The sequence below is a fragment of the Lingula anatina genome, chromosome 2 (assembly GCF_051362555.1).
Source record: "Lingula anatina isolate TDL-2025a chromosome 2, LinAna3.0, whole genome shotgun sequence".
NCBI classification, from domain to species: domain Eukaryota; kingdom Metazoa; phylum Brachiopoda; class Lingulata; order Lingulida; family Lingulidae; genus Lingula; species Lingula anatina.
The window spans coordinates 4,811,384-4,830,586 of record NC_141768.1 but is presented as its reverse complement, the minus strand read 5'-3'; the positions used below and the strand labels follow the sequence as shown (position 1 = coordinate 4,830,586).

The window sequence follows — 19,203 nt, the reverse complement described above, 5'->3', positions numbered from 1 at the left end:
GCAAAGTGACTTATCTGCCTTCTTCATTTACTGCGTGTTACCAATGTCCTCACATTATCACAGTATTTCCCAGCGTGTAAGCACATTAGAACGGGGGCGTCTCGATAGTCCGAAGGTTCATTGGTCCGAAGGTTCATTGGTCCGAAAAGTGGTAACATTTTCATCGATTTTTTAATCAAGGGTTCATTGGTCCGAAGGTTCTATAGTGAACATTCGGACCAATGAACCTTCGGACTATTGAACCTTCGGACTATCGCTACGGCCCCCATTAGAACATCGCATATTTAAAATAACTTTTTGCTTCTCTATTTATTTTCCCCCTTATTTTTTCGTGGTAGGAATCTTTTATGTGTCAGGACATACTTTTCGACACATTTCTTACGCCCTTAGATGGTTTACGGCACACACACATAATCTACTATACCATTACCAGCCCGGGAGCCACTGGTCTGCCGCTAGGTGGCTATTAAACAAACCGGAAGTTCGAGAATTTGAATTGGGCAATATTTTTTGAGATTTATAGGGTGTCATAAACGGTGTATTATCTCGGCTATTAACGTACTTGGGGTTACAATATGTACATTGTCATATTGAGAAATAAATTTCGAATAATGTGAGATGACCCAAAAGTTGATCTACAGCATATTTAATGTTGAAAAATGAGTTTGAAATCGAAATTTTATTAAAGCTATTACGGAAGTTCGTTTTTGATTTTGATTTTTGTACCTATAGAGGCCTCCGCACAACTTGAAATTACTACAAGTTGTGGAAAATTTATTCAGCTTTCTGTCAATGTAAGCATGTAAAGAACTTTGCCTTAAGCTGTGAATGGCACAAATCAATTCACGGCCATGTCAGCCTGAAAACTCTCACTTACGATATCCGCATATAAGCCTCGCTTTGACTTAGTGCTTTCTCATGAGCTTCAGTCTCGTTTTAGTTTTTCCTTCACACAGTATTACTTATATAGAGCAACTGGGTATTGGGGACAATGAAATAATTTTTTTCTTGGCACTTACCACGGTGCTAACACAAATGAACTTTAACATTTTTTTTTCATTGTAGATAAACCTTTTTATTACATGAGGCCAACTGATGAGGGTATTCCTTTCATTAAATATGAAAAATAACAAATGAAAGACAATTTACATTTAATCACATTGCTATATATTTTATTTTAATTTTACATAAAATTCAACTAGCCTGAAATATTTTACCAGTGAGACATGTACATTGCAAAATAGTTATTTTACATTACATTGTACATTAATTACCCAGTAGGTGATAATTCAATGCTACTTTACTTGATTGGTACACATTTATATATATTTAACCATCTAACACACAATTTCCCTTTACACAGTGGACCAGAATTTTTACAAATAATATAATTTCATAAATTTTCCCAAAGATGTCATGTTAATTTTCTTTCAGTGATACCAGGTATCAATCCATATTTGCATTTGAATAAACTTGTTTTACTTGTATTCTGATAAGTAGATATTATCTATAAGCTACACATATATAAAAAAACCTGCACAGTAAAAATAAAACAATGTATTGTTAACTTAGTTGCACATACACTTTTAACTAACTTCATGTGGTTAAAATCTAAATTGATTTCACAAACTGCATTTCTATGTACTGATAACCAATAACTATTTATATTAGCAAGAGCACATATTTTTCATCCCTTAGAAGTATCCCAGAGGTTGTGGTGTTCATTGCCACACAGCATTTGGAAATGATGGGCGCTTTTGTTATGATAATTGCACGGCAAAAGGAATAATCCTGGTCCCATTCATGCTATTCAAGCCTAGAATAAATAATAGAGTTTTTAAAAGAATATCATAAAAAAATTCTAACTACATTTATCAATTGCTCACACACATAAACACTGAAATTAATCATAATTTATTGCAATCTTTGTAATAGGTAAACTGTAACAATCTAAACAATCAGCACTATATTTGCTGTACAATCTTTACCTTAAACTGCACTATTTATACTTAATTCATAACAGTGATTATTAAAAAAACATTTGAAACTGAACTTTGGGCAAAGTTGCACACCCATCATAATTCAAAAACCCAATTTGAATCAAGGCATGAAAAAAATTAGAAAACACATGCAAGTCAGAGCACCACATCACTATCATATGCCCTCATCATTGAAGAGCCTGTTTCATTTAATGTACATACACACATACATATATTATTCACCTTTTTTAAACTTGCATTTTTATGACATTCTTCTCCTCAAAACCCCCAACCAATGCAATAAAACTTATTTTGTGTTTACATGTTTTTTTTCTAAAAAAAATTAACACAATTGATACATTTAACCCCCCCCCCGCCCCCAGCAAAAAAGACATAATTTACGATTCATATATTTCAAAACATGCCTATGGTTAGTTTACAATACTGTATCTTTCACAACTACTGGTACCAATGCCCCCCCCCCCCTCCCCACCGCTTTGCAAACAAGTACTGGTACACCACGATATGCACATACGTATACGTGTATGCAGGTTGGATGACAATGTTATTTCGCAATCCACTTCATCCTTTTCATATTAAAACACGAAGAAATTGCATGAGAAGCCAAGATTCAAACATTTCACTTATACGGTGACATTCATTCCATGCATGAGACCAGAGAGCCACTGCCTTCACTCGATCAACTAAATGATAGGTACCCGGCACGGTGAATATACAGCTTGTTGGAAATGTTGAAATTCTACAAATTACAGGCCATCGCACATCTTAAAAATTTGATATGTTCAAAAAATATTGCCAAACTATGAAAAAACAGGAACAGATAAAGAAGAAAACCCTTAAGCTGCATTTGGCACAGTTCAAAAGTCAATGTTTACAATGACGTTTTGTGTGCGGCCATTTTGCTAATCGCCAGTAACTTTAGAGAATACTCAGTGAAATCGATACACGAAGACTTATTCGGTGTATAAAATGTAACTTAAGCATATACTGTATTGTCCCGTCAAATTCATTAGTATTTAAATCTACTGTTCATTCCACAAACACATGTACAACTTACCTGTCTCTATGCCTTCGTCTCCCGCCAAATTTTTTTGGGGCTACCACTCCACGTTTTGAAAACGAGGCCAAATCTAATATTTTCCAAAATAACCGTCAAATCAGCCAGTGGCTCCCGGGCTGTTACTTCATTGAGACTTTCTTCACTGACGTATTTTCTTTAAATAGCACCGACGTCAACGTTAGCATTGGTTGCCGAATCACAGTCCACTAATCACATGTAAAAGTCCCTATCAGCCAATCATATGCGGGGCCACACAGGTGCGTTGGCGTTTCGCCAAATTTAGTCTGATGCAATGAATGCGGAAGCGCACCGACTTTCCCCTTGACTATTTATATATCAATGTGCATTATAAACGAGTACCTAGCTATACACTGAATGCATGGAAAAATAATAATAAGATTACTCTAAATGATTTGTGGAAAGTATGAGGGTATATATGGATTGTAAATATGACATGTTGCTCAAATAACAGTCTGAACGATTAAGTAAGTCATTGTCGTTAATTGATGTGCGGAAGGATAGATAACAGTTCGCGCCGTAAAGAGTCCCGCCACGCATTGCACGACCATTTCATCAGACACACCAAGAAGAGAAGCTGCGACGAAAAGGTTTCCCGTGACTGTACAACAAAAAACCGCGAAAATGGCTTTCTAGAACCCCGGCAGCTGAACGACTTGTGCTCCGCAAGGCGCACCCTGGCGTACGTTATCAAATTTTGTACAATTTTACTGAGGTTTTGTTCAACTTAAGAAAATAGGAGAGACGGTCGACATTGTGAAAATTGACATATGTTTCGTAAGAACATTTTCTGTTTTAACTTTATCTTAAACGTCTGTGTTTGGAAATAGTGATCAGGGTTAGGTGAGTGTATTTACAAAAAGAAAAGAAAACAAGTGACATTTCACGGAGTTAAATATTTGTGATTTGTTTATTTTTTTTAGTAACTGCAAAATGGCAAGCTTACGACAAACGCACCCTCCCTCTGGGATACTTGACGACAAAGTGAAATTGATAGAAACGATACAAGATGATGTTCGAGGACGAGATGAACGATTGGGGCGATTTATTTGCCCCAGCCCCGTTGGGCGTTGAAGTTGATACCTTCGCTGAGCTGAAAGAGTCAGCTGGAAAACCAATCACACATGATGGTCCATTCTCCGATTTGGCAGATGACCGTTTGGGTAAGTTGTAATTTTCAGTCTAATTATTTGTTGTAAAGAATGTGTGAGAGGGAAAAAAGACTTTGTGTGAGCTGGAAATTATTGAACATATGGTGAAAGAATGTTGAGTGACATTCTCTTAATTCTTCTCATTTACATCAAGTTAAATTTTTTCTCATCTTTTTGCAGGACCACAGTTGTTTGAGCCATGGTTGGACGAGAGAGTGGACCTTCTCGACTTCCTCCTGGATGAAGGCAAGTCTGTCCAAGAGGTAGATGCCATGGTCACCTCTGTCACAACATTGACTGATGTTATAGGACCAGCTGAACCCATTGCTGCAGCCCCACCCACTCCTCCACCAGCTGTTGTGGTGGCAGACAGCATTGAGGAACTCTTGGCCCAAGTAGAGGGGCTTAATGACTCTGGCTTTGTACATAATGAATCATTAGAGGGCTCTAGTGCCCGTGTTGAATATGTAGATCTCACACCACCTCTCAGCCCAGAGGATGTGGAAAGTATTTTATCAGATTCTGGACGAAGCAGTCCTTATTTATTAGACACTTCTACTGTAGATGCTTCAGTCCTGTCACCAGGATCAGACTTTAGTTCAGAAGACGATGAGCTCTTTGTACAGAAAAGATCTCGTAGTTCTCCGTATAGCACTGACCCTGATTACACTGTTACTCCACGGGTAAAGTCTCATTCTGGTAAAAAGCCTAAAACACTTGACAAAAAGTTAAGAAAGAAAGAGCAAAACAAAACTGCTGCTCTCCGTTATAGATTGAAAAAACGCGAAGAAACTGAACAGCTACAAGCTGAGGCCGATGAACTAGAATCACACAATGGAGTGTTGAAAGGAAAGGTTGAAGAACTAGAAAGAGAAATTAAGTACATGAAAGAGTTGATGAAGGAAGTGTATATGGCAAAAGGACTGATTAAAGAATGATTGTAATGTACTATTTGTTAAATTATTGTAAATAAATGGTGTTTGAAATATTGAGTATTTGATTTATAATTTTTAGCAAATGGCATAAAGTAAAAGCAACTCCAAGAATTGGTGCTAAATAACCGAAATACTAAAATTTTGTGGCACACACTTTGCTTCTTAAAGGGGTACTCAGTAAACGAGTGCTTTCAGTGAATTCAACTATGCCTATATTTATGCGACTTGGCAAAGGCGAATTATTGAGATCAGGAGTTTTTATTAACGTGGAACGAATTCTTAAGTTTCTTAGTCATTGCCTGGTGTTGAAAATAATTTACTGAAATATTTCAGCACACCCTTTGCCTCTTATTACTGCGGCAACTGGATTTCATCAGGGTCTTTCCATCAACATAACCGTAGTAACCTTTTATTGGCACTGATACAGAAAAAGTGACCCTTGACATAAGCAAAAGGGATTTGTAAATAATCGTACATAACCCTTGGATGTCTCCGCTAACAAATAGCATTTCGTCAGTTAAGTAATTTTTCTGATGTTTGTTATAATTTTCACCATAAGTTTTCCAATGATTAACAGCATTCTGAGAACATAATTACTTTCAAATCTTTCTTGGTTCCCAATGATTAACAGCATTTTAGGAGGCTGTAATATTAAAGTTCATCTTTTCTAGATTAAAGGGAAATTAGATAAGTTGGGTAATACCCTGTAGGTTTTACAATTTGTTTCATAATTTGCTGCCCTCCAAGTCTGCATTATAAGTATCAAATAGCACAGTCCTGGTGTGTTAAGCAAGAAGCCTCTTCACATGTTGACCACAGAACGGATACTGTAAGAAGGAAATAACCAAATTGTAAATTTTTTATGTTTAAATATACATTTTTGATGGTGTGTATCAACTTTTATATGCCAAATAACCTATGCACTTTTAACTTCTAAGGAATCATGTTAGGCTATGCATCTGTTGATCAAAGGTGATTTTTTTATTGATTCATAAATGATATGGAAAAGCGGTCTGAATTCCTAATAACATTAATTATTTACACAAACATGTATGCATATATAACACACTTTTGACTGTATCAATCTTATTTATTACATACCTCTGCCCAGAATGCATAAGGTCAAATGCTTCATTGATTTTTTCCAGCGGCATGTTGTGACTCACAAACTCATCTACTTTAACTATTCCTTTCAAGTAATCCTCCACTAGTTTGGGGACACTTTCACGACTTTTCCAACCTACAAAAAATAGTTATGTCAATTGCTTTCTAAATTTAATTCAAACAGATTTGTATATATACTTGATTGTTTCACACCTTCCTTTTAGATGAGCACTGTAAAGAACACTGTAGTGACTCAAGGAAAAAAGAACTACATTTATGATACATTAGGGTTCATTCCCAATGAAACTATTGTATTATGTAGATCAATCCAACTCGCTGAATGCACTCAGTTAAAGTCATAATAACTCTTCGTTTTGGCCAAAAATTTTCCTGGAGTAAACGGCAATTTTCCCGTACTTACCAATGGTCAGCGACCCTATTCCCTATTTTAACTGACGGAGCCCTCTCTGACAATGCATAGTCACGCGATATCGAGCGATAGTTTCTGATGACCTACTAAAAACCGTGGGAAAAGCAGACAACAACAACGCTATATAACAATAATATAAAATTCATAAGATATATTCGTCTTATTGCTCAAAATGCATTTATATCTACATTGTGTGCAATTCTGGGCTTTCGTTATCCGATGCATTGTACAAAATGCATATCAGAGAGGCAGGTTTCTAATTTGAAAACCACTGATAGAACTGTTTCATGGTAATTTATCAACTTTTTGCAAAAAAAAAAATTCTCGAAATAAAAATTTTATCCTCATGATGTAATTTGACCCTGCTCAGTCATGCGTGAAAAGACACGACAATCCATGGTGTGCATTGAAGCATGACATCCCTACAAACCTATATTTACATTAATATTTGTTATTTGAAATAAAATTATAAAATCCTGGGTATTTTTATAAGTGTTCACTTTTTTTTTGATACACCCTGTATAGTATATTCTAAATCAGTTGTCTGTACACAACTAACTTCAAAAGTGAGAAAGTTGGAATAATTTTTAGATAACGTCGCTAACCATAAAAGTATTTCCCGCATGTATCTTGTTAGTAACCGCCTGTCCATCTTTTCGGTACATGTACCGATCAAAAACAGAAAACGTAAAGCTTAAAACGCTCTTATACACGTAACCAACTTTGTATGAGCACAAATATTTTTATTTATTGTGAACTGTTGTAGGCTAATATGATAATCATAAACACTTGAGACCTGTGAAGCGCATACTCACGTGTCGACGAGTAGTTTTGCCTTTGCCTCGTATGTGAGGCCTAACTCAGCTTTAAGTTTCTTCCACCGCCCCACCTCCCTCCCAACATACACAGTCTGAGAGCTTCTTTGTCTGTCTCTCATTTTCTCTCGTATCTTTTGAACCGGAGTGGCTATTTTCTTTCGTCCCCTTTTGTAGCTCTCTTCAGACTTTACGCGCGTCTCCATGTTTGCTGTTTTGGCGCCAAATAGTAACATCCGGGTCTCAGCCGTAGTACTTCATTCATAGTAAACCGCGAGAGTTAGCGAGAAATTGCGTGTTCTGAAGCCGTACTGTGAGGTGGTAGCTGAGTATTTAAGACGAGTCGTCTTTTATTAATTAATGGAACTTAAAAATGGTATTAGGTAGCTTCATTTTCTGAACGGTTTTGGATAGGATATACCTTGGCCATTATAGGGAAATTGGTGAGATTTCCAGGAAAATTAATTTTCTTGCTATATTAAGGGTTTAACCCACACAGACAGGCTTTAAACATTTTAACATGATGTGAGTAGAATGCAGAAAAGTGGTTGATTACACGAATACATTAGAAACAAGGAGGCGTGTTAATCTGGCTGCATTCGTGAAGAGTCCCTACAGAGTTCAATCGATCTACATAGAATAATAGTTTCATTGGGAATGGACCCTCCTTTATAAATGAATTGTAACTAATACGGAGGCCTACTGGTGACCTACCTCCAAAAGCTGTGCCCTTCCATACCCGGCCAGTGACAAGCTGGAATGGACGAGTAGCAATTTCAGTTCCACCAGCAGCTACTCCAATGATTGTCGACACTCCCCAACCTTTGTGGCAAGCTTCTAATGCTGCTCTCTAAAAATTTAAGTTATAAAACAATTTAATGTACAATAACAAAACATCACAATACTCTTTCGGTTGAAATAGCCTGTATTATCCATAAGTTTGATGAAGTTCATCAGTAAATTGACATTGTACTTACATTTCAAAGTGGTCAGAACACATGAAATATTTTCCCTTTCATGGAACAAATTGTCACAGATTTTTCACTTATCATCTGTTATACTAATAACAATAACTGGCTTCTGTTTTCCACACTTAATATCAGTGTTTGCCTCTTAGGAAAATTAATTGCGGGAGTGAAAGTCCAGCCATCTTGAAAAGTAGCTGGACTGAATGTCTGCCGGGTGGGAAAACTTCTCAGCCCATTCTGAAAGTTGTCAGCCCCGGGCAGATGGTCCAGCGTTAATTTCTAATACTGCTAAATATTATAGATAACATGCCTACCATGCAGCCCACATTGCCAATGCACTCAAATGTAAAATCACAACCACCATCTGTCTTTTCTACCAGAACTTCTTGAATGGGCTTGGTGTAATCTTTGGGATTGACAAATTCAGTGCAACCAAACCCCTTAGCTAAAATAGATAAAAACATACAATGAAAACTAGTTTGTAGTCAATAGCTAGCTTTCTTTGGACATAGCTGCTGCATAAGGAGTGAATAAATTTAGTTGTCTTGTTGAAGTATACAGTCCTGTAAACAAAAGGGAACTGAGATACGCTTTGTACTAAAATTTCATTTAGTCATTTCTCATTTCACAATAACAAGGTACACTTTTTCAGAAAATGGACCCAACTTTTAAATTACATAACTGGTAATAGGTATATTTGTCCCAGATAATACACCGTATATCTTACCAACTTCAAATTTATCTGGGTTGATATCGACACCAATAATGCGTGTAGCTCCAGCCTCCTTGCATCCCATGGCAACAGCTAAGCCAACAGCTCCCAGTCCCCAGATGGCACAGGTGCTCCCAGGCTCCACTTTGGCTGTATTCAAGGCAGCACCATATCCTGTGGATATCCCACAACCTAGCAGGCAAACCTTGTCCAAGGCAGCCTTCTCATTCACCTTAAATTATAACAAACCAACATGTAGAATAAATACAAGTATGTTCCCTCCTTTACCTTTAATTTTGAGCTTTAAAAATGTATACAGATTAATTTTTTATATAATTCATAAGGAAAAATTGAAGCTTGTGAATAGGAAAGAAACCAGATAAGAAAGAGAACAGATAAACATAACAGAAGACAACCTACCTTAGCCACAGATATTTCTGCCACCACTGTGTATTCACTGAAGGTGCTGCATCCCATGAAATGATATATGGACTTTCCTTTGCAGGTAAAGCGGCAGGTGCCATCAGGCATGAGGCCCTGACCTTGAGTGGCCCTGATAAAAATAAGAAACAAATTCTCTCAACTGTTATTATAATATTCATGAGGCATATTACCTATTTACAGTGCACTTGTCACGTTTTCTTTTCAATGAATATCTACATCAGTTTCTAATTCAAGAAACATTGGTGTCAATTTTCAAAGAAAGGCAGCAAACACCCTTGAAATTTGTGTTACTTATTACCATTCCTAAGCATTTTTCTTCTCTACAGCATCTTTAAAAATCTGAGTATGATAGGGAGAGCATGTTGGAATGCTGGGGAGGGAGGGGGGCATAGATTTCAACAAGCATGAATACACTGTGTCACTATTTAAAACAGCACCTGTTGCAATCTCTCAGCAGTGTGAATGACATCCATTTATCAGGTTCTTTATCTCAGTAGCTTGCGTAACCTATACTGCATAGGTCAAAATAACTGATAGGTGAAATAAGACAGCGATTATAGTCTACAGCAATATTTATAACCAATTTATAGGAGCAAACTTAACAGAGTTAATCCAACTGTTGTAAATACCTTATCTTTGAGCATAAATTGGTCTTTGGATTTTTACAGAACTTGCACTCGCCACACTGGGGGGTGTACAAAGGTATGACATGGTCACCTGAATAAAAATAAATTAACTTTCAATCTATAAGTCAAACATCCAAGTCTCAACATATTCACTTTCTTAAATGCACTTATTTCATAAAGCTCCTTATTGTATTCAGCTTAATTAAAAGGCCACCAGTGGAGTGTCCCTTACAAAAAACAGGGCTTTAAAAAACCAAACATCTTTCATCATCTGTAGTGTACCTGGCTTGACTGATGTCACCCCTTCACCAACACTTTCCACAATACCACCTCCTTCATGGCCCAAAATACATGGAAATTTCCCCTCTGGATCAAAGCCATCTAAAGTATAGGCATCAGTATGGCACACACCAGTAGCTAATACCTGGGTTGGAAAAAATATTATAAAGTTACAAAAAACTCTAGCCTAGAAGCTAATCTTGTGGCATCAAAAGTTATACTGATTGCTATACCAGTATTAATAGTGATTTGTACCACAGAGCCATTTATGGCTGGGTAAATGAAAATAATAATATGTATTCATTTGCAACTTACAAAGTTGTGGTGAGATGCACAATCTTAAAATATACTTGTAAGTGTTAAAATGATTCAATACACATTAAAAGTTCATAAAAACCTCAATTCTTAAAATTTGATAAAGTCCATGGGATAAAAGTATGTGATGATCGTACAGTCCTCAGTTTTGGCACAGTGTACTGTACCTATAAACCCGGCGCAAAGTGTAGGAACTTTCATTTATCTCTGGAAGCAAATGATAGATTTTGTGTCCTTCGGAGTACATGTTATGCAATAATGTTTTAGATAGTTCATCTCTTCTACAAGCAAGAGTTACAGGCTCGTAGCCAGGGGGGTTCGGGGGTTCGAAAAAACTGCCCCTTTTGCTGGGAAAAGGTCCACTCTGGGTAAAATTTGATCTATGTACATGAAGTTTATATGGGAAAAGGTCCACTTTTTCAGAAAAAGAACCCCCCTTTTGAAATTGCTGGCTATAGGCCTGAGTGATAAGTTTACATGTTTCAAGTGCCCCATCATAGGGCAGCTCTGGGAATATAATTTAACATGTTCTCATCTGGATGGATTCAATTTTATCAACTTGTTGTTGTGTGAGACCTGGGTGCCACACCTGACATGCATATTCTAATATAGGTCAGATTACTGATGTGTAAAAGCTTACAAGTTCATTGGTTGGAATACCTGCTCTTTCCAAAAGCTTAAGATTGTGTAGCCTTTTATTTGCTTTTTTTAGAAATATCACAGATGTGACCTTCCCAGCTCAAATCACTACTGATTCTAACCCCTAAGAAGACAGCAGACCCCACTAAAATTGCATCTATTCATATTATTTCTTATCAGGAATAAAATACAACAAAATGCTAGCTATCTAAGAATTAAGTGTCTCTGAATATTTTACTTTGGTTCCCCACCTTTAACCGAACTTCCCCAGCCTTAGGAGGGGCTACTTCCACAGTCTCAATGACCAGTGGTTTCTTTGGCTCCCACGCCACAGCAGCTTTGCATTGGATGGGCTAGAATAAACATACAAATAAGATTACACCACATACTTAGCCACGTGAGATATTTGGGAAGACGAGCACTTCTACTGGATACTGTTGAAACCTAATTAGAAAATTAAGTATAGTATTATACTGGATATATCGAACTTGATTATCATTTTCAAATATCATATTAAGGGCTTTGATTTCAATTCGATTGGCGCAACATAAATAAACCGGCTCTTTGACCCAGTTTTCAACTCCTGTTAAGAGATGCGCCACATGCTGTCTGAACATTGCCCCCATGTTCGACATGTTCCGACAGCTCCATGTAGTAAAATCAAATCTGAATGACAGCAAACCAAACCGTTATAAATGTATTCTGTATAGCTCTATGTTTTGCATAACATGCAAAATTGATTCCATGCACAGCATTACTAGCTTTTAAGTACCAAAATCTGAACATACCTTCCCCGCTGTATCAGCCATTTTCAAAAGTTCGCGAACAGTTACCTCGTTTTCGATTTAATTAGGTCAAAATGGCAGCTTCCGTGGGGACTCGGCTGTGTGAAACTCCAGCATGTAATAAGGAAGCCAAGCTTCAATGTCCAACGTGTATCAAGCTAGGTGTAGAGGGGTCGTTCTTTTGCTCACAGGTAAACCACCTTTTAAGTTATATCGTGTAGCTTTCTTGATTTATGTCATTGATTAATGATTTGGATGGGCAATACGAAAACTCTCCCCCCCCTCACTTCAGTCTTTGCCATTCAGGATCATGGGCCATGCACTTTGCTTAAAAAAATCTGATGTTGCTGATGAAGAATATTTGGTTCTTATGCAGTACGCCCCACAAAATTATAATAGCAAAGTTTTTTTCTTTTTCTAAATTCAGTTATGTGGTGACTTTGATTGATTCCTCTGTTATTCAAATAAATTAGTTTTAGCATTTACTGGTACAGATACATATGGTACCTACATGTATTGAGTGCTTATACTTCACTGTTTGTAACTCAAAGCTTTGTTAAAAAAAAGACAATAAGATACTGATAAGTATGTTTGTATGTAGGCATGATTGTGGCCAAAAATTCAGAAATTTAGTTTTGATATAATTATTTTACCCTTTAAACTGTACACTATAGCATAATACCTAGTACTAGTATTAAAAGTTGTTGGCAATAAGACATTAAGATGAATCCCGATGTGATTATATCTTCTGAAATTGCTGTTACTTTGTCATTGTAAATGACCAATACTGCCTTTTTTTTTCAGGAATGCTTCAAGGGTTCTTGGAATGAACATAAAAAAATTCACAAAAAAGCAAGTAAGTGGTACAGTAGTCTGTGACATTAGATTAAAACACAATTTCATGTTATAAATACCATTATGTATGATTTGCCATCATATATTATATGGAGACCATTTAATCCATAGTGTTTTACATATTAAGTGTTATAATATCCATTGTATTTATTTTTACTTGGTGTATCTCTTTTCAGAGGCTGACTCACAACCAAATGATGTCAGTAATTCATACCACCCTTGGCCAGGGTATAGTTTTACAGGGAAACTGAGACCATACCCACAGGTTTGATTGTTTTTAGATGTGATAATATAGTAACTTTCTTTTTGTGCAAATGCATTTATTAAAATACCATTAGTTAATTTCAAAACCCCTGTTACACTAGACTGGCGATGGCCTGGAGTACAATTTTAACTAATACCATAGAGCTCACAATTGTGAGAATGGGTTAAAGTTTGTTCTCTGAGCCATCTTAAGCTGTTGAAAGATGGGCTCTTGATATAGTATTGCTCTAATATTGACTGGCTTTTTGAGAAGAGGACAATGTCAGCTTGGAATGTTATTAGCAGATGGGGATCTTTGTTCTACATAAAGTTTATATTTGAATTTATAAAATTTGTTTTTCTTTGTCAACTTAAAAAAAAATTCTTTTTCAATGTAGTCTGCTATGCGGACTGTTGGAGATCACATAGCTCGGCCAGATTATGCAGATCATCCTGATGGTGAGAAACTAATGAGACAGATGTAATGCAGTACAATGTGTCCTACTGAAAATCAAGATATTCTTCTTTCAAATGGATAAATAAATGATTAATTCTTATTATCTAGAGTATAATTGCATTCGTAAATCAATTAATTTACTTGAAATTGTACTTTCATCTTTGTGAATAAAATGGAGGAAGTTTGGTTACACCTAGTGAATTATTATGAGATAATTGCTAAGCAGAGGAGAGATAAGATTCTTAACAAGCACAGCTGCCAGTCTGACCTGAATTCCACCCAGAAGCTTAATTGATTTTTATAAACTCTTATATAATAAGGAAAGGATCACCTTTGGTATTAAGCATAATTTGTTAATGGTTTGAGATACAATTATGTGGTGAAAAACATTCTATCCACCTCTGATCATTTAACATTTTGTTTTAATAAATAGAAATGACTTTCTCCATTTATATAGGTGTCTCTCATAGCGAGCGCAGCATGCGTGGTTCCACCAACATCAAGGTGCTAAATGATGAAGAAATTGAAGGAATGAGGGTGGCTGGAAAGGTAGAATTTTAATCAGAGCAAAACATGCCTTGCCTAGTAAAGCAATTATGAAGAATGGGGTCATTTGATTTGGATGAATTATATAATTATATTATTATAAGGTTATTTGATAAATGACTCAGTGGAATAAGAAGACTGATTGTTTCTTAAATCATGTAGAGGTTTAAAAACCTTGAATTGTTCTCATGGTAGGTTAGAATCTAACCTGGGGGTTAAATTGTGAATTGTACGTTTGTGTGTGCTTTTTTGCATTGGGTTGTACAAGACATTGCTTTGATTGAAAATGTCAAATGAAAAGATTTTAAAGACTAAAGATTTGGAAGTTCAGTATTTGGCATAAAGTTAATAGAAGTGGAATTAATATTTTACTGTTTTATCCTGCAGTTAGCCCGAGAGGTTCTAGATGCTGCAGCTGCTGCTATTGCTGTAGGAGTCACCACTGATGAAATTGACAGAATTGTGCATGAGGTATGTGTTCTAGAAATTTTCAATAATATTTTTACTTTGTTGTTATGTATTTAGTATAATTTTCAAGTTCACCCCCCCCCCCCATTTTTAATCAAAAAGAAAAAAGGTATTGATTTTCACTGCTAATTTGACCTAAAAAATAAAAAAAACTTTCTTTTCAGCAATATTATGTATCATTAGCAATCCTTTCTCATGTCAAAATCTGCAGATTTTACTGTTGGAACAGGTGCTCATGTGCAGCTGACTTAAAAGTTGTAATGTAATTTGTAATTAACTTGCAAAAGATAAAAGAAAAAAATATGATTACTCTTTTTTTGCTTTAGGCATCTGTTGACAGAGAGTGCTATCCATCACCCCTGAACTACTATAACTTCCCTAAATCTTGTTGCACGTGAGTATTTTATCACCTTGAATGTGTTATTTTAAACATTATTCTTTTTTATTTGACGAAGGTGAAATATATGTAAGTGTTACCAGAAACCATAGCAGCTGCTAAAAATTTGATGATAAATATCTACTTTGCAGTGGTATTAGGCATTGCTTGAACGTTAATTAAATCCTCTTTTTTTTAAATTTAATTAATTGTAATCTTTAAAAAGATGGTATAACAGAAGTTAAACTTATTTCAAACATTTTAATTTCATATAACATTCACACATTAATATTCATATATTTATGCCAAAAATTTATCATTATTTTATCTATTTTAAAGTTCCATCAATGAAGTGATCTGTCATGGTATACCTGACATGAGACCTTTAGAAAATGGGGACATTTGCAATGGTATGATGACAAACTAGAATGTCAAAATTTTTATCAACATTTACTCTGAATTTTATTCTCTTGCTTAATGTTCTTTTCTCCCTACAACAAGACTTGGTATTTTCTTATAAAACATATACACTGATATATTGTTGATCGAGATTTTTTATATTTTTTTTCTTAAGAAACATTGATGGTTTTGGAGATGTATTGTTTATGTTCCATTTGTTTAATTGCTTTTTCAGTTGATGTGACTGTTTATCACCGTGGATACCATGGTGATTTGAACGAGACGCTGTTTGTAGGTGAAGTAGAGGAGAGTAGTAAAAAGCTGGTGAAAGTCACCTGGGAATGTCTGCAGAAAGCCATGCAGCTGGGTAAGACTGAAAAAGATATAAGGCTGCATTCTCAACAGCAGACTAACAGATCTGCTGATCAAATATGGCAAGCCGCTTAAAATCTTGCCGCATAATCCCCTAATAATCACTGAATAGATTCTCTGGGGGATTATGTGACAAGCATTCAAGTGGGTCGGCTATATTTGATAAGTCTTCTGTTGTCCATTGCAAACAGTAATATCTCTTTGTTGCTAGAAAATATTAGTAAAATGTTTAAAAGGGCTAAAAATTTAGATGGCAATAGACAAAGTTAAAAGTTGTGTTCAACCATAAAGTATATTTAAAGGCAAAAATAAAAAAACAATCGTGAGACCAGTTATCCTTTGATTTAGATGTCATAGATATTGGGGGGGGGGTATTGATATTAAAGTTGGAACTGTGAATGCAACTATTTGTAGCATGTAATTTGGCCCATTTTTTCCCCTGTTTTAGTGAAACCAGGCATCAGATACAGAGAGGTTGGCGATGTCATTCAAAAGCATGCTCAAGCTCATGGTTACTCTGTTGTCAGGAGTTACTGTGGCCACGGGATTCATCAGTAAGGGGCACCTTGATCTGATTCCCATTTAGAAATACTCTTGTTAATTGGTATTTAAGTTTTATCTTTGATTTAATGCTATATTTTATACGCAATCTGATTATTTTGTAGAATAGAAATGTACCAGTTTGTTTTGTCTCATGAATACATTTTTCATCAATAACTTAAATATATAATTTTACTTTTTTAGACTTTTTCACACTGCTCCCAGTGTCCCTCATTATGCAAGTAAGTAGACATTAATTTATGGTCTGAAAGCAAAATTCTAATTCATAACTGGATTAAGTTAGGTTCTATGTTAGTATTGTTTATTATAAAGAGCAATAAGGAGTCTTTACACCATTCATAGAAGCAATATATAGTTATTTGTTTTTTTTTGGGGGGGGGAGGATGAGGGGTAAATTTTACTATGCATGTGAAACAATGCCTCTAGAGAACTTAAAAAATAAGAATAGTTTTATCTTAATTATATACATGATTTTAATGAAGCAGGGAAAAGTCAACTAACTACCATTATTCATGATTGTGGAGAAATAAAAAAATATAATCATTTAGTAATCATTCGTGTTGATTGATAGGGGTGTAGCACTGTCAGTATGAACTTAATGTAATTTTTTCTCTTTATTTATAATGTTTGCTAAAGCTTAGATTGCAGTTCATTGTAGTGTATATTTTAGCAGTGTGCTAAACACCAATGATATCACTGCCCAGTTGATGCCTCACTTCTCTGATTAACCCCTGGAAGTGCACACCAATTATAATTTTATTCATTTTAGGCTCCAGGAAATAATGTTTTCCTTTAAATTAGGAACTGTCTAATGTCACAAGATAGTCGGAATAAAAGTAAACCCAACCTTTTTGTTTTAATTTTATTCAGTTGTCTATCTGAACTCCAGGTCTAAGTTAAACCTGTTGTGTATGCCATGTTAGACCCTAACATTCAGGTTGTGAACCTTTGAACATGTGGTCACACTCTGAATATGGACAACCTGATAGCCTTTTAAGTATTTTCCCATGTGAATATCAGAGAAATAACAGCTTGCCCAATGGTTTTTTTACCAGCCCATAGTTCTAATGTGTTGTGATGTGTGGAGTGATTTGATGGGTTTGTCAGATGAATGATCTTGACTGTGTTTGATGAAACAATTAAAGCATAAGAAGTGGTATTGCAGGTGTTGAGGTGACGTCTTTGGGGAATATGGGGATGTGGTTTTTTAAGACATTGCCCAACAAGAACTGAAGCAGGGTAGACTTAAATATTTTCCCAGCAAATGTTAAATGGACTTATATTGATTTGTACTTAAAAACGAAAAGATCTCCTGATTTCCACTTATCTCCAATTTGAAAATTTACTTAAAGGGGCTAATTTTTCACACTAGACACAAAGTCATTATTTTTTTCTTCTTTACAGAAAATAAAGCAGTTGGTGTTGCTAAAATTGGTCATACATTCACAATAGAACCCATGATTTCAGAAGGTGAGAAAAGTTGAAGAGAATACAATGTTTGGTACATTAGTTTATTAACAAATGTTTGTTGAAATATTATGTTTCATTCAATTAATTATGTGTTGAAACTTTCATATTGAATTTTAAAAAAAATTTAAATTGAGTTCAATCCCATGATTATATTAGCATATATGTGAATAGAATGTGAAATTACACATATATTAGATATAATGATTCCTAATATTGTATAACAGGGACATGGAGAGACCAGACCTGGCCAGATAACTGGACATCGGTCACTCAGGACGGCAAAAGGTCAGCTCAGTTTGAAGAAACGCTACTTGTCACTGACACTGGTGTCGAAATTCTCACAAGAAGGAGAGATAGAGATGGACAACCATATTTTATGGACAGTTTATCCCCATAAGTCATTGTACATCATTTAGGATTGGACTCTGTATTGCTATAATAGTGGTTTAGTGGCCCATGTATGATAGAAATACAGATGTGTTCATAATTAACAATTAGGCTGGTTGACAAATCAGAGACTGAGATGTTTTTTTACAGCTGAAAGTATTCTTTTAACTGACATAATGAGGACTACAGGAAGTACCGGGTAGTACACAATAAGTATTAATCCACGAAATATGTCAAAGATTACCATATCCCATGAATTGGAGTTTACCTTGTTCTCACAATGTTTTTTAATGATGGGTGTCATAGAATCGTGCCTAACCATCTATCCATATTGTTGAGTGGACTTAGACCTAGTGAAGCTCAAATCCCTATGGTCAAATATGAACTTCTTTATGGACTTGTTTTGTCAGCTCAGCTGATTGAATTCTGTCATCTAGCTGTCAATTAAAACGTGCAAACTGGTCATGTGACAGTATTTACGTTTGATAGATTTGCTGTATTAAGTATTGTCATAAGAAATAAACCTGCAGTAGCAGACAGATATATTTAATCTTACACCTTATCATAAAATAAAAAGAGTTTAATCCACTTTTTGATAGTTTTACTTTTGCGAACTGGCTCGCCATTCCTTTTTTTTTCTTTAAACGAATAAATCCATGTAGATTTATTTTGGGAATCATTAATGGTTTGTTGAAAAGGGTAATCCTCTTTCATCCAAGCTTTTGAAAATTCCAAGGTCTTCAATGGCAAGCCTGTAAATGTTTCAACAACCCTGAAATCTTTTTGAC

At 35.5% G+C, this 19,203-nt stretch overlaps 3 protein-coding genes across 3 annotated transcripts; 2 read left to right on the top strand and 1 right to left on the bottom strand.

Moving 5' to 3' along the window:
* Nucleotides 1–3,560: 3,560 nt before the first annotated feature.
* LOC106171294 (uncharacterized) lies at nucleotides 3,561–5,221 on the top strand. The gene is made up of 3 exons (XM_013551582.2): nucleotides 3,561–3,760; nucleotides 4,002–4,241; nucleotides 4,410–5,221. Exons 2-3 carry the CDS (start codon nucleotides 4,088–4,090, stop codon nucleotides 5,165–5,167), a joined length of 912 nt encoding a protein of 303 aa, XP_013407036.2. The 5' UTR covers nucleotides 3,561–3,760; nucleotides 4,002–4,087; the 3' UTR covers nucleotides 5,168–5,221.
* Nucleotides 5,222–5,557: 336 nt separating this feature from the next.
* LOC106174241 (alcohol dehydrogenase class-3-like) lies at nucleotides 5,558–12,440 on the bottom strand. Its single transcript, XM_013555695.2, has 10 exons — nucleotides 12,285–12,440; nucleotides 11,748–11,849; nucleotides 10,546–10,687; nucleotides 10,267–10,354; nucleotides 9,614–9,746; nucleotides 9,209–9,425; nucleotides 8,796–8,926; nucleotides 8,228–8,363; nucleotides 6,266–6,404; nucleotides 5,558–5,991 (listed from the first exon to the last, which is right to left on the bottom strand). Exons 1-10 carry the CDS (start codon nucleotides 12,303–12,305, stop codon nucleotides 5,967–5,969), a joined length of 1,134 nt encoding a protein of 377 aa, XP_013411149.2. The 5' UTR covers nucleotides 12,306–12,440; the 3' UTR covers nucleotides 5,558–5,966.
* Nucleotides 12,308–18,965, top strand: LOC106174240 (methionine aminopeptidase 1). Its single transcript, XM_013555694.3, has 13 exons — nucleotides 12,308–12,472; nucleotides 13,086–13,137; nucleotides 13,313–13,401; nucleotides 13,778–13,838; nucleotides 14,294–14,385; nucleotides 14,770–14,853; nucleotides 15,177–15,244; nucleotides 15,566–15,636; nucleotides 15,861–15,992; nucleotides 16,446–16,551; nucleotides 16,742–16,779; nucleotides 17,963–18,028; nucleotides 18,253–18,965. The coding sequence occupies exons 1-13, from the start codon at nucleotides 12,356–12,358 to the stop codon at nucleotides 18,423–18,425; spliced, it is 1,149 nt and encodes a 382-aa protein (XP_013411148.1). The 5' UTR covers nucleotides 12,308–12,355; the 3' UTR covers nucleotides 18,426–18,965.
* Nucleotides 18,966–19,203: the final 238 nt, after the last annotated feature.